Here is a 15,416-nt window from a genome sequence, read left to right as displayed (position 1 = left end):
TTATTATTGTCTTATTTAATGATCATTGAGACTCCAACTACCTGAGGGATCTTTTTTTTTCTCTCTTTTTTTTTTTTTTTTTTAAGATTTTATTTATTTATTTGACAGAGAGAGATCACAAGTAGGCAGAGAGGCAGGCAGAGAGAGAGGAGGAAGCAGGCTCCCTGCCGAGCAGAGAGCCCGATGCAGGACTCGATCTCAGGACCCTGGGATCATGACCTGAGCTGAAGGCAGCGGCCTAACCCACTGAGCCACCCAGGTGCCCATACCTGAGGGATCTTTAACCATTCTCTCTTCCCAAGGCCACCCTTCTGTTGAATACAGTCAGTTCATGCTGCCGAGATGAGCTGATAGAGCCTAAATTTGACAGATAGATAGCAAGGTAGGAGGGAGGATAAATAGATTGGCCTGATAACTCTAATTAGAAACATAGACAATAGACAACACTGAACACTTTGCTGTGTGATAAAGCTATGTGGTTCTTGTCTGAAAAGAGTATATACCCCATTTGAATTGAAGAATCAAGTATGATTAATACTGAAATCATTCTGAATAGTGTGAGCATGTATATAATTAAAATCATGAGTTTTAGATTACAGGAACTGAGAAAAGATGAAAAACAAGGTGAAGCCATTACAAGAGGCTTGCTGAACGAAATCTAAATTGAATTGGGGGACGCCTGGGTGGCTCAGTTGGTTAAGCAGCTGCCTTCGGCTCAGGTCATGATCCCAGCGTCCTGGGATCGAGTCCCACATCAGGCTCCTTGCTCCGCAGGGAGCCTGCTTCTCCCTCTGCCTCTGCCTTCCACTCTGTCTGCCTGTGCTCGCTCTCACTCGCTCTCTCTCTGACAAATAAATAAATAAAATCTTTAAAAAAATAAATAAATAAATTGAATTGGACCTTTAAGAAACAAAAGAAATTTAGAAAATGGAGAGGAAATAGGAAGGAAGGCATTTTTATCTTGCAAGAAGAATAGTCAAATGAATAGAGTCAAAAATAAATACATAGTGGGGGTTAAAGGGACAGATGGTATTGGATAAATATGGCAGACCCTGATTTTGGAAAACATAGAATGTTAGCTGAGAGGATTTTGATTTAGATTTTTAACATCATAGATGGTAAGACAGTAAGGAGACCAAGTAGGTTTTTGAAGGGTAATAAATAAGTACAGTATTTCTAATAATTCAAATTCAGATACATGCCCAATCTGTTTTACATTACAAACTTTATTCCTTTTACCTCAAAGAGAAAGAGGAGGTAGATTTGGAAAGGAAGAAGGGATATGAAAAGAGAACAGATGGGATGTTTATTTTATCCACTGAAGTACTTTAGTAGTTAAACCTCTAGTGAGGGGGAACGTAGACTCTTTTAAAAAATTTTTCGAGAAACTCTCTCCAGAAAAATGCAAATACATTTAAAAACCTGTGTATAATTTTCCGTTGGTTTACAGCTTGTAAATTAAGGAACCCTGTGTTAAACAAAGCTCTTTAAAGGACAGAATTGTCTCTTCTATCTCCGTGTTCCTAACATTTGTATCCTTAACATTAGATGAATAAATGAATGATCTTATACCTGCCTTTTTTTACCTTGGGACTTGGGGTGCTTTCCTTATCTGCTGAAGGAGCTGTGTCTCTGGAAGTGTCTCCGACACCACCCCACACTCAAAAGTTAGGGGCTTTTTTCTCTATGTTCTGTGGCTTTTACCTTATATTATAGTAAGGGATGCCCCTTGCTACCCTGTATGTGGAATTCTGCGAGGTTCTTTGCTCACTGTCTCCTTTTCTTATAAATTCTTTTTGAAGCAGATATTTTTATCCCTATTTTAGAGGTGAGGAAATTGATACCAAGGCCTCAAAGTGAATGGAATAAAAATTTGGACTTACTTATTAAATTGCTTTTCATATTTATTTAGATGTCTCTTTCTCCCTCTGTTCAAAACTCATCAATGGCAGAGACCTTGTTCAATCATTTTTATATACCCAGGGTCTGGTACAATGTCTGGTACATATAAGACCCTTTCAGTCAATTTGGTTTAAAGATATATGTGAGTAAATGAATATATACAAAACAATTCTTTTTTATTATATTATTGTAGACATTAAAGTTCTTAGTTTATTATTGAGACTTTAAAGTTTTGATTTTTTTTCTTAAACATTATAGAATCTTCTAGGACAGGAATTTTGTGTTTTACTTTTTGGTGCCTTCAGAAGGTCATACATCTGCCTGGCACAGGGCGAGCCCTCATTAAATGCTTGTTGATTTAACAGGTAGTGTATTGGCATACCTTGGAAAAGTGCAATATTACTCAAATATAAACTAGTGAGATTAATGAATTCATTTAATAAATATTTATTATCTCTGTCTCAGGAACTGTCTCAATAGAACTTACTGTTGAACTAGATTTAACCTACACAGTATCCTTGGGTCTAAAATGTCTTAATTTAGGAAGACTATCAATTTTTTTTATTCAAAGGTGCACATAATAATGACTCACCTTTATATCATGATAGGTTGCCTAAACTTCTCCCTGGCTTATTTACTAGATAGAAATTTCTCTTTTTTTTCTCCTTTTATAATGGGATTATTTTTGCTTATTCTTTTCAGTAAGAGAAATGTATATGACTAGAGAAAATACAGTGATTTTAGATTTATGATGCTTTTTTGAGAAAATAGAACAAGAAGATATTTTATCTCATAAATTTTCAGAATCTATGTTTTGGGTCTATCTGAGACTGGTCTTCAGTTGGGTTTATGAAGACTCTTAGATTCTGCCATTTCGCCTGAAAATCAGTTCTATTAAAGAGTTTATTTATGAATGCTGATTTAAAAGAGGTATTATTTGTATATACTTTAACATCATAATGTTCTCTAACCTCAACAACAGGGCAGGTATGGATAAAGCAGATGATTTCCATTTTAGGCACAAGACACCTACGAAGTGGCAGATATCTATTTAAAATCAGATATCCCAGGGTTTATGTTGTGTTCCCACTCTGTCTCATTTGGTCACTGTAGGGTTTAAAGTATAAACTAGTTCCAAATAAATGCCAAATTTCAGGACAGCACTTTTAAAATGCCAAATTGTTTGGTATTTATCTCTGGTCACATTACATTTTACGGCATATGTTTCATTTTTGTCTAGGTAAATACGCTGAAGATATTTTTGGAGAATTGTTCAATGAAGCACATAGTTTTTCCTTCAGAGTTAACTCATTACAAGAACGTGTGGACCGTTTATCTGTTAGTGTTACACAGCTTGACCCTAAAGAGGAAGAATGTAAGTTTATTCATATTATATTTTCTTTCTCATGTACCCTAGGTTTGGTGAGATGAGCATTTAATTTAAGAACAGTATTAAACACGAGTTTATTACGGTCTTTTTTACCCATGGCCTTTGATGTATATATGTTGCAATAAATTATGGGGTACATTAGAGAAGGACTCAGAATCTAAAAGCTGAACTGCTTAATTTGTTACCATTTTGGGGATGTTGGAAAGAAGACATTTCCAAAGTTACTTATATAACTATAACCTAGATTTTTAAACTCAGAGTTCACATGAAATAACAGTATGAATATGATACAAAATTACAGAGTGTAGTACCAGTATTTTTGTTTTCTAAATTACTATTAAATAATTTAAGTAATGGTGAGAACTATGAATATAATTTAGAAACTGTATAAAAAATGATCTTTTAAACAAAGACCTATATAATTATATTTAATTACATTTACAAATACTGTGTTGACTTACTGTGTTACATAAAACTGTTTAAATATCAGATGTCATGTTGGCAGCTGGAAGGGCTTTTAGCACAGCGGCATGTTAATAAGACAAATGGTAAATGAGAGCAGTTGAAGATGTAAAAGTGCTTATTAATGGGGCACCTGGGTGGCACAGTTGGTTAAGCATCTGACTCTTGGTTTCAGCTCAGGTCATTGTCTCAGGGTCCTGTGATCGAGTCTAGTGTTGAGCTCCATGCTTCGTGCAGAGTCTGCTTAGAGTTTCTCTCTCTTCCTCCCTCTGCCCCTCCCCCTGCTCTCTCTCACTCAAATCAATCAATCAATCTTTTTTTTTTTTTTTTAAACTGCTTATTACTTTATACATTCTTTATATCCTTGACTAAGAAAGGTTGGGGAGATTAAACACTAGTTTCCATCCTGGTTATATACTTACAGTAAATAAGTGGGGTGGGGGAGTGGCAAGAATTGATCCATTTTGATTATAGAAAAGGGGCCATATCTGACAGGAGCCAGAGAACAGTGTGTGGTGTTAGGGCTAAAAGGATCAGCCTCGGTGGCAGACAGATTGGGGTTTTCTCTTCTGGCTCCATTGCTTATTAACCATTTTGCCTTGGGCCAGTTTTATCATGTTTCCTAGCCTTGGTTTTCTTATGTTTAAATGGAGTAATAATTTCTCTTCTCGTTGAATTGTTGCAAAAATTAAGTGAAATAAACATTAGTGAGAACATCAAACACATATAGTCTGTTCTCATTAAATACCTCTTGTATTTAATGAGAACCTCTTTAGCGATAGTGAGAAAAAAATTTTTTTCCTTCTCTGAATTTTATTTTGGTGTTTTTGAGTGTGTTACAAATCATGTAGCAGTGGAGTTGCTGGAATGACAGTTGTGATGTAGCCATCCAGAGCCACGTTGCTCCAGCCAGTCCATAGATCCAGACTCAGCTTACGCTGAGTGAATTTTACTTGTGAAGATGATAGAGATACTGTTTTAGGGAGAAGAATTAATTTAAGAATTGTGTAGTACTGGCCTTGCTATGGTATTTACCTACATACTTAAACCCATATTAAATATTTAAGAAATCACCTACTTTCTTAACATCAGAAAATCATTCTAAGAATTAAGAATGTACAAATCTGGTTCATTTATTTTAACATGCTGCATAGTCCAAAAAAAAATGAGTAAATGAAGTTATTTTAGATTATCATGTATGTGATGGAGCTCTGCTAGTTACTGGAGATACTGATGTAGGAGACAGGGTCAGTCTTCAAGAGCTTATAGCTATATAGAGATCCTTAGAGTGTAAGATAAGTAATAAGTGAAATAGATAATGATATAGATTGCCTGGCACTTGAAAATATTTTCTTTATGGTAAATTTTGTTTTAAGTTTAAAGCGTATGTATAATATTTATAGTCTAGATAGCATAGACGTCAACAGTATGTTTAGCCAAGAGTGCCACTGAGGACTAAGTAATTCAGTGTTGTTGGTGTAAGCTAAATAAAAGTAAGAAGGGGAAATGGGAAAAAATATTATTTTAAAAAAGAAAGAAGAAAAATGTGGGTTAGTCGGGGCTAGGGATGGCAAGTAGGAAAAAGATGTTTGATGAGAAATGTAGATGATGCTTCAGGCTATCATTAGAGCCTTTTGAGCCTTAGAAATCACAGGTGCCTTCAAACTTACCTGGTTGGAGCAATGCTGTGATATAATGGTAGAGCATTTAAAATGTGCTTCCTGATTCATAAGCCTCTACAGTCACAACTTCCTGAGCTGTGCTAACTCTTAAATACGGTATGTGAATTTCTGTACTATGTTAAATCCACTTAGAAAAAGAAATAAAATAGATTTTTGATTTTTCTTTTAGTATCTTTGCAAGATATAACAATGAGGAAAGCTTTCCGAAGTTCCACAATTCAAGATCAGCAGCTCTTTGACCGCAAGACTTTGCCTATTCCGTTACAGGAGACGTATGATGTTTGCGAACAGCCTCCACCTCTCAATATACTCACTCCTTACAGGTCAGTGGGGTAATAAATGTGAAGGCTGGCTATTTAGCGCAGACTTTCCATCCAGATCAGTAGCACTCCACCCTTAAACGCTGAATCCCCGAACATTTTTTTATGTCACTGAGCGTTTCACCAACACATAGAACCCTCCTCATCTACCACCTTTAGAAAACTTTTGCTTTATACACTAGGTGGGTTCCCAAGGTTCTGGCATACAAAAGACAAAACTTACTCAAGGAAGTTGTTTTGAAAAGTATTATTAATCAAAGCCAGTGGCAAACTTATTAATACGAAGGGGCAAAGAGTTACTATCTTTTTAATGTAATAGCTGGTCAGGTGAAAAATAAAAAATGAAGAGCTCAAAATTCCACCACACTAACAAAATGTAGAAATATCATTTTTGCTTGCTTATGCCTACTCTTGATCTATATGCATTAAGTTTTTACAAAATGCATGTGTAGTATCTTTTAAAGATCTTTTGTGCCATTTAAAATAAAATCTGGAATTCATCAGGCTTTCTTAGGGGGTACTTTCACATAATTTGTTCAATTGGTAATATACATAACACATTTCCTGCATAAAATGGTATTCAGATATTTATCTGAAACTGTTTTGTCAGTATCAAGTCATTGGCTAAAAATAACTGTTGCTACTAGAATAAGTTGTAAAGGATATTTTTGGGGTTTGGTGAGATAATAAGCAAATTAGAGTAATTGGCAGAAACCTGTGTAATTTCTCTATTCTAATGATATTATTGTCTTTTCAGGCTTTTATCTTTGGCAGAACCTTTTGTAACTATTGGAATTTCCCAAAGGACTTTTAGAAAAGTTGGTATTCAGCACAAGTTAGGGATGAAAATCGTCCAGCTGTTCTTCAGATTAGTAACACCAACTCTGAAAAACACCTGGTTTTCCATTTTCCTTAAGTTTTTTGTCTGATTCATAAGAAATATTTTATTGATGCAGCATTCTAATATATTTTGTCAGTATTTTTACGCACGCTTTATTTCATTAATGTAAGAGAAGCATTTTAGTAAAATTATTCTGATTGCCTCTGTAAGTCTTACTGGTATATGTTTTAATTGATATTTTTACATTTCAGAGATGATGGTAAAGAAGGTTTGAAGTTTTATACCAACCCTTCGTATTTCTTTGATCTATGGAAAGAAAAGATGTTGCAAGATACAGAGGATAAGAGGAAGGAAAAGAGGAAACAGAAGGTATTACAAGAGATTCAAAAAATTAAAGTTAGTTTTCGTGTTTGTGTTTTGTTGCATGCAGGGAACTTGATTAGGCTTCTATGTTGACAGTTTTATACTGTAGTCTTTATAACCACACAGGAAGATCACAGTCTAATGGGGGAACAGATGAACAATCAGTAGTATAATGTGGTATAACTGCCATACCAGAGGTATGCATGGAGGGTTTAGGTAGCACAAAATGGCATCTGTTTTAGCCAAAGGACAGGGTTGGTAAATACTTCCAACAAAGCTTATAATACTGTAGAACAAATAGGAATTAAGCGGACCAGGGAAGAGAAGGGCATTCTGGTAAGAAGGGACAAAGGAATATTGTGCAGATGTTGGCAAAGTAGATTAAGCTATATTTTCTTACCACAGATCATATCCTAAATGTTTTGGAAAGATTATATTCTCACTAAATTCCTATTATCTGTCTCGTATGTTGCTATTTTCTGCTTTGTAATAAAATGTTCTTGGATCTGCTTTATTATATGTTGATAATAACTGGAATAAAGAAGGAAGCAAAATTGGGATTTAGACAGAATTATGAAGGAGGCAAAATCTGTTTCTTTTCATCCGTTTTCTCCTGTAGCTATCTCTCCTCTCCTCCCTTTTCTCCATAATGCCTTCATGTTACTATTTTCTGTACTAGACAGTATCCCAGCATTCTAGCCAGAGTTTACAGACTGGTGACTGGCAGCTCAGATTATGCCTGCAGTCAGTGTTTTGTTTGACAAACACAGTGGTTTTAAAATTCTTGAAGTGGAAAGCCTTGAATGGACATGCCTATTTTTTCATTGCAATCCCCATCTTACACCTGATTTTCTTCATTCATGTATGTGATCTGCTTCGCCCCTTTGGGCATTTGTCTTTGTTACACCAACTCTTGACCTCTCTCTGCGTTCTCCCACAATTTGAATCATTCTGTGTTTCATTTTTTGAATACCCTGTTTCTGTTGAGTGACACATTGATATGGGTTAATTGAATAATTTTACTGGCTAGCTAATTGGTCACTTTCCAGATTACATAGCCTTAATAAATTTAAGATTTTGGTTAGAGTTAGTGCCATTACTGGTAGAAATTTCACTCATTATAGCAAAAACTAATAGATTTGGGAGGAGAGTTGGTGAATCTTTTTTCATCTGAAAGGACTTTGTGACCTCAAATTTTATTATTTAGGCATACTATTTTTTTAATTAATTATTTTATTAACATATAATGTATCATTTGCCTCAGGGGTACAGGGGTACAGGTCTGAATCGTCAGGCTTACACGCTTCACAGCACTCACCATAGCACATACCCTTCCCAATGTCCACAACCCAACTACCCTCTCCATAACCCCCCTCCCTCCAGCAACCCTCAGTTTGTTTTGTGAGATTAAGAGTCTCTTATGGTTTGTCTCCCTCCTGATCCCATCTTTTTAGGTATACTGTTTTTATCTGGTACATCAGTTAAAATTAGAGGTTAAAGAAACGTGACCAGAAACTAGGATTGCAAGCAAGCTAGCTAAGATTTAATTCTGAATGTACAAATGAACTGTCTCTGTGTTACTTTAACTATATTATGATGGCATTGTCTTTTTCAGTATTAATGTTAGAATTTTATTTTGATTGTTAATAACATCTTTTTTAAAAACTTAGTACTTCAGCATTTGGCTTTGTTTCAATACATCTGTTATAGCAGAAAAATCTAGATCGTCCTCATGAACCAGAAAAAGTGCCAAGAGCACCTCATGACAGGCGGAGAGAATGGCAGAAACTGGCCCAAGGTCCAGAGCTGGCTGAAGATGATGCTAATCTCTTACATAAGCATATTGAAGTTGCTAATGGCCCAGCCTCTCATTTTGAAACAAGGTTTCTTTTCTTTTGTTTGTTTTTTAACAAAACTAATGATAAAATACTGGCTTTGTTTCTGATATCTATGCCTCTAAGTCTTAGGTCCCGAATTGTTGAACCAGCAGACCTTCTTCAGCTATAGAAATAATTTTGAAACCCTGACTTTTGTGAACCTACTAAAGTCTGGTCTTGGGCAGGTCATTTTCATACCTGGATTTTAGTTTTATCATCTGTAGAAAGAGGTGGTTGAAATAGATGATCTTTAAGGTTGTCTAAGCTTTCATATGAAGTCTCAGTCTCTCTCTCAATTTTTCAGGTAGAGTCTGCTAGAATTTCATAATAGAGGAATGGGGTCTGGAATTTTTTTGAAATATTACTGTTTCACTACATATAAAATAGGAGCTAAGAAAGGGTAATATTTTGTTCCTTTTCTTTCTCCTCTGACTCCCTTTCTGTGCCACATCTCCCACCTCAGTCACATCAGGACTTTAAAACAGAATTACTCATCCCCTTTTGTGGAACTATAGAATAGGTCTCTTTCCTTTCTCAGTCACCGTGGCCCCATCTAAGTAACATGCTACCCTAACTAAACATTATACTAGCATATCTCTGTAAAGGAATTTGTTAACTTTAGTTGAATGAGTATAGTCATTATTATATATATATTGTAGGTATTTTTGAATGGAAAAGAGTTTCAAGTTTTCTTAGGAATAATACGTGTAAATTATTAGGCTAATATCTTTGCCAAGTTTAGAAGTAACATACATGTAAGATACTATTAATATACGCATTGAAAGAAAAAGGCCTAAAGAATTGAGATTTATTTGAAAAAGCAATCTATAGATAAACACTTTTTCTTCTACTGTTAAGTAATTATGGTATTACCTTACCCAGTAGTGTTAAGTTCAGTACAGTTAATCCTTGAACAACGAGAGAGTTAGGGACACCAATTCCTTGTGCAGTCAGAAATCCACATGTGACTTTTGACTCCCCCAAAAGTTTCAGTACTGATAGCCTCCTGTTGACCAGGAGCCTTACTGAGAACATAAATAGTCATTTAACACGTATTTTGTATGTTATGTGTATTATGTACTGTACTTTTATAATACAGTAAGCCACAGAAAAAAATGTTAAGAAAATTATAAAGAGAGGTGCCTGGGTGGCCCAGTTCTTAAGTGTCTGCCTTCAGCTTGGGTCGTGATCCCAGGGAGCTGGGATCAAGCCCCACACTGGGCTCCCTGCTCTGCAAGAAGCCTGCTTCTCCCTTTCCCACTCCCCCTGCTTGTTTTCCCTCTCTTGCTGTGTCTTTCTCTGTCAAATAAATAAATAAAATCTTAAAAAAAAAAAAAAGAAAATCATAAAGAAAATACATCAACAGTGCTGTACTATAAAAAAAAAACAACCCCTCATATAAGTGGGTATGCTCAGTTCAAACCGGTGTTCATATAGCCACTTGTATTTTCTAACTCACTTTGTGTACATTCATCCCCAGCATGCACTACAATCAGTAAATTTTTTTTTAAGATTTATTTATTTATTTATTTGACAGAGAGATCACAAGTAGACAGAGAGGCAGGCAGAGAGAGAGAGAAGCAGGCTCCCTGCTGAGCAGAGAGCCCGACATGGGACTCGATCCCAGGACCCCGAGATCATGACCCGAGCCGAAGGCAGCGGCTTAACCCACTGAGCCACCCAGGCGCCCACAATCAGTAAATATTTATAAGTCTAAAGTTCTGCTTAAATCTGATCTTAAGTCCTGTGTTGCTTTGTTACTCAGTTATTTTCTGAGTACCCTGCCACCTTTGAAAACACCAAAAAGACAAAACAATATAGTTTGCCATCTCTGTGGTATCATGGAGGCCTTTCTCACTAATACAGACATTTAGAAGTCATTTAAGCTTGAGAGAGCAACAAGATATCCTGATGGTGGAAAATTCCAGTTTTCATATTCTGGCTTTTTGTCATTGACATCATATTTTGAAGGAAAAAAATGAAATAGAGGCAGATAGCTTTGAACACAATTTGCCAAAAGCTAATTACTTTCTTGCTTATAAGATTCTATATGTGATACTTTCTATCCTTGTGAATTGAATTAGTATTATAATATAGTAAAATAACTGCAAGGAAAGGTTACATTGTGAGCAGCATTCTTTGTTTTAAAAGCAATAATAAATTTCTGAAGTTTCTTAGTAGTGGTTAAATATTAGCAATCAAAGGATACATGTTAAATATCTCCTGTAGAACACTGTACTCCACCTGTAATTCAAGAAAAACACACTGATACTGTATTTTTTTTTTTTAGACCTCAAACATATGTGGACCATATGGATGGATCTTACTCACTTTCTGCCTTGCCATTTAGTCAGATGAGTGAGCTTCTGACTAGAGCTGAGGAAAGGGTCTTAGTCAGACCACACGAACCTCCTCCACCTCCACCAATGCATGGAGCAGGGGATGCCAAACCCATCCCCACCTGTATCAGGTACGCTGGGGTGGGCAAGTGATACTTGTTCTCAGGGGCTGGTAACCTTTTTTCTTGAAAGGATCAGTTAGTATTTTAGGCTTTGTGGGCATAAGTTCTCTGTCACAGCTACTCAGCTCTGCCGTTGGTGACTACACATAAATAAATGCTTGTTTGTGTTTCAATGAAACCTTACTTGTAAAAACAGCAGTTCAGGTTTGACTGTGGAACGTCATCTGCCAGCCTTTGATAAAAGCTGATGTGTTCTCGGGGAAAATTTAGTGAATGAGAATTTACTTTAAAGCTTAAAGTGTGTTTTATTTTATTATAGCTTTATTATCAAGCCCATAATGTGCAGTATATTAATAAAAATGAAAAATTTTTGGAATGTGGTAAGGGACTAAGAAATGGGAACCAAAGAATGTGATTCTAAGTGTTAATTTGATATTATGGGGAATACTCTGAGAATTTGAGAGAAAAGAGGCAATAAATAGTCTTGCAGTAAAGTGGTTTTGAAGTTTAATTTTATCCATTGTTATCCAGCTTATAAAATTTTTAATAGGTAAATAGAGACCAGCTTTATAATTTTCAGTTTAAAAAAATCAGTCTTCTATCACTGAGTCATTTATTTGATGTTCCATCCTCAGGAAGGAAGAGAGCCATAAATTTCCTTTTGTGGCTTATAATTAGTTGTTATTGATTTAACTGAAATGGCATATGATGAGTCTTAATAGCTTCAGTATCAATGCAGCATTGTAATGGCCACAAGTATTGCTGCAAATAATGTCCTATGATAAATGTTGAGTCATTATAAAGACTCCTATCACAGCATAAAATTGAATATTTTATTTATCAAAGTAAGCATAAAATGCTTGAGTGCATATGACAGGTGCATGAAGGATGAGACCGTTTAGAATATTACAAATGAAAGCACCGCCTCTTAATTTTCTTGTTGGTGTTTTCCCTTCATCCTAAATACTGAAGAATTTTTAATTTCTTTAGGAACATGTCAATGCATCTGCCCTGATAAAATTACTGGTCGTTCTATCTTTCCTGTGGTTAGTTCTTTCTCTTTTAATAACTTGCTAGGATTTCTTTTTCATTTCAGTTCTGCTACAGGTTTGATAGAAAATCGCCCTCAGTCACCAGCTACAGGCAGGACACCTGTGTTTGTGAGCCCCACCCCCCCACCTCCTCCACCACCTCTTCCATCTGCCTTGTCAACTTCTTCATTAAGAGCTTCAATGACTTCAACTCCTCCCCCGCCAGTACCTCCCCCCCCACCACCTCCAGCCACTGCTTTGCAAGCTCCAGCAGTACCTCCACCTCCAGCTCCTCTCCAGATTGCCCCTGGAGTCCTCCACCCAGCTCCTCCTCCAATCGCACCTCCTCTAGTACAGCCCTCTCCACCAGTAGCTAGAGCTGCCCCAGTATGCGAGACTGTACCAGTTCATCCACTCCCGCAAGGTGAAGTCCAGGGACTGCCTCCACCCCCACCACCGCCTCCTCTGCCTCCACCTGGCATTCGACCATCATCACCTGTCACAGTCGCAGCTCTTACTCATCCTCCCTCTGGGCTACATCCAGCTCCATCTACTGCCCCAGGTCCCCATGTTCCATTAATGCCTCCATCTCCTCCATCACAAGTTATACCTGCTTCTGAGCCAAAGCGTCATCCATCAACTCTACCTGTCATCAGTGACGCCAGGAGTGTACTTCTGGAAGCAATACGAAAAGGTAATTTCCTTGTGGCCTTTAAAAGCATTGCTATGGTATCATTAGAATCTTCCTAAATATTTGACAGAATAATGTTTTCCTCACTTAAAAAATTTTTAAGTATCTTTGCACTCATGGTTCTTAGAAAGGAAAGCTGTGTTCAACGTGTATTTTAAATCATTTTCCAGAGAACAAATCACATTTAATTATTTTATTTTCATACTTTAGTAGGGATTCTTAAAATGTTCATTAAATAATGAGAAGTTGAAAGTGTCAGACTTACAAGTTATAGAAAATTTAGTTAAAACCCTTTATATTATGTTTAATGTGTATATTAACTCCTTTAAAAACGATGTTTTCTTCAGTATTAAGGCTGTCCATTTGGTGGATCAGTGACACTTGCTCTACCAGATGCCTTTATAGGATTAAATTTCCTCCCTTAGTAACAAAGGAAAGGCCTCTCATACTCATTCATTTATTCAGCCTGCTTTTCCTAGGCACCTACTATAAGCCAGGCACCAGCAGCAGAGAATAAATAATACTGCCTTTCCCTCAAGCACTGGAGAGAATAAAGTCCAGAAGATACACTCAACAACATTTACTTGACCACCAGTTGACTTTTTGGGGGGAGGTGCTGAGTAGGGAGGCACAGTAGACCATCATGGCTGAATAAGCTGTAGATATTCACTGGGATAGCTGCTAAGTTTGACCAGTTAGTTTTACAGATAATGAAAGAATTAATTGACCAAATTAATACGATTCTAAATATGATCCCTTCAAATTCTTTTTAATAGATCTTACTTTCCATTTTCCAGTTAGTATTACTCACATGTATTTGATTTAACTCCAGAAAGATTAATAATATGTAGTAATGTAGTATATGGTATTTTGGTTTACAATGAATGCTTTGGTTTTCTGTATCAGGTATTCAGCTACGCAAAGTAGAAGAGCAGCGTGAACAGGAAGCTAAACATGAACGCATTGAAAATGACGTTGCCACCATCCTGTCTCGCCGTATTGCTGTGGAATATAGTGATTCAGAAGATGATTCAGAATTTGATGAAGTAGATTGGTTGGAGTAAGAAAAATTCATTGATAAATATTACAAAACTGAATGCAAATGTCCTTTGTGGTGCTTGTTCTCTGAAAATGTTTGGTCATTCCAGTGTTTTGCTTTCTTTTCCTTATGATAAATAACCTTTTCCTCCATAATTTTTGATTTCTAAGAAAAATATTAGCATACATTTCAAACTAAATGTTTTACAGTGGCTTATCTTTTTTTTTTTTCCCTGAAAAGATAATTTGGTCAAATAAACCACTAAGTATTAAGCATGGACAGCTGTTGTTAGAGTAGCAGATTCAGTTTTTTGATATATCTTAATTGTGCACTTTGTGAATTTTAATTTAAAGAAAGCAACTGAGATTGAAATCTTGAGGGCAGCTGTATCTATTAATGAGCCTTATTCCATTTCCTGATGTTTTAAAAGAAGAAACACTGCCTTGATTATATGAATACACTCAGAAAGTATGTTTAGCTAGTAGTATTGAATTCTCTTAAAGGAATGCTTGAATTTTTTTTAATTATTGTTTTACTGTTTTTAAATACTTGCCTTATTTGAATGTTTAGCAGTACCCCCTTCCCACTTATATATTGTGTGGTACGATTTTGCTTGCCTATAAGAGTTTAAAAAATTTCCATGTGAAATACTCTGACATAAACATACATGTAACTTACATTAACTGTTAAGAATAACAGTCTGATTTAATAAATGGTTCATTTTAAAGGTTCATGGGTGTTGCTCTTTGAATAAAACTATTTCTGATAATTTATTAAATATATATAAAGTAGGATTTTAATACATACACAGTAAGCAAAAAACTTTAAAATCACTTAAACTGTATAATTTCTTCTAAATTATACAGATTCATGTTGTCTAGTATGTAAGGTAGCTTTTATATCATTTTTTTCAAAATCAGTATTTTTCAACTCCTTAGGCTCTTAAATTAAAATCTCAATTTGCTGTCTAATTTCAACACACTATGACTTGACACCCTAACAACAATCTTGAAATTATATTTTGCAGTGATAGTCTTGTTAATGTTTACCCAATCCAGATTTAAGGCTGGAGGGAAAGCAGTGTTAATATTAGATTGTTTAATGTGAAGTTCTCCAGTTGGACTGTGAAAGTATCTGCAGTCCTCATCCTTTTACAGTACAATCTCTAGCTCCTCTCATCAAGACATATGGGTTCTTTTCCCACCCACCTTGGATCTGATTGTTGCTGAGACCTGTTCTGGCCAATAGCATTGTCTCAGGTTAAGCTCAGGATACCCTGCTAGAAGATCAGAAACCTCATACAGAGGGCTGTGCCAGGTGAGACCATCTTACACCAGCCCAGCACAAGCTCACCCGC

The 15,416-nt window shown here is 36.0% G+C and overlaps 1 protein-coding gene across 6 annotated transcripts in view; it reads left to right on the top strand.

Annotated features, from left to right (window-relative positions):
• Positions 1 to 14,790, top strand: part of WASF1 (WASP family member 1) — a 60,926-nt gene extending 46,136 nt beyond the window's left edge. For 5 of the 6 annotated variants that reach the window (XM_059401199.1, XM_059401194.1, XM_059401198.1 and 2 more), the window contains 7 exons: positions 3,143 to 3,277; positions 5,606 to 5,759; positions 6,849 to 6,966; positions 8,671 to 8,843; positions 11,128 to 11,307; positions 12,395 to 13,023; positions 13,927 to 14,790. In XM_059401199.1, the coding sequence (XP_059257182.1) occupies positions 3,143 to 3,277; positions 5,606 to 5,759; positions 6,849 to 6,966; positions 8,671 to 8,843; positions 11,128 to 11,307; positions 12,395 to 13,023; positions 13,927 to 14,084 (1,547 nt within the window). In that variant the 3' untranslated portion in view covers positions 14,085 to 14,790. The remainder of the gene's footprint in view (positions 1 to 3,142; positions 3,278 to 5,605; positions 5,760 to 6,848; positions 6,967 to 8,670; positions 8,844 to 11,127; positions 11,308 to 12,394; positions 13,024 to 13,926) is intronic. The other variant, XM_059401201.1, reaches the window with a different exon arrangement.
• Positions 14,791 to 15,416: the final 626 nt, after the last annotated feature.

Source organism: Mustela nigripes, chromosome 5, assembly GCF_022355385.1.
Source record: "Mustela nigripes isolate SB6536 chromosome 5, MUSNIG.SB6536, whole genome shotgun sequence".
NCBI classification, from domain to species: domain Eukaryota; kingdom Metazoa; phylum Chordata; class Mammalia; order Carnivora; family Mustelidae; genus Mustela; species Mustela nigripes.
Note: the sequence above shows the minus strand (reverse complement) of the source record. Positions and strands in the feature narration are given on the sequence as shown.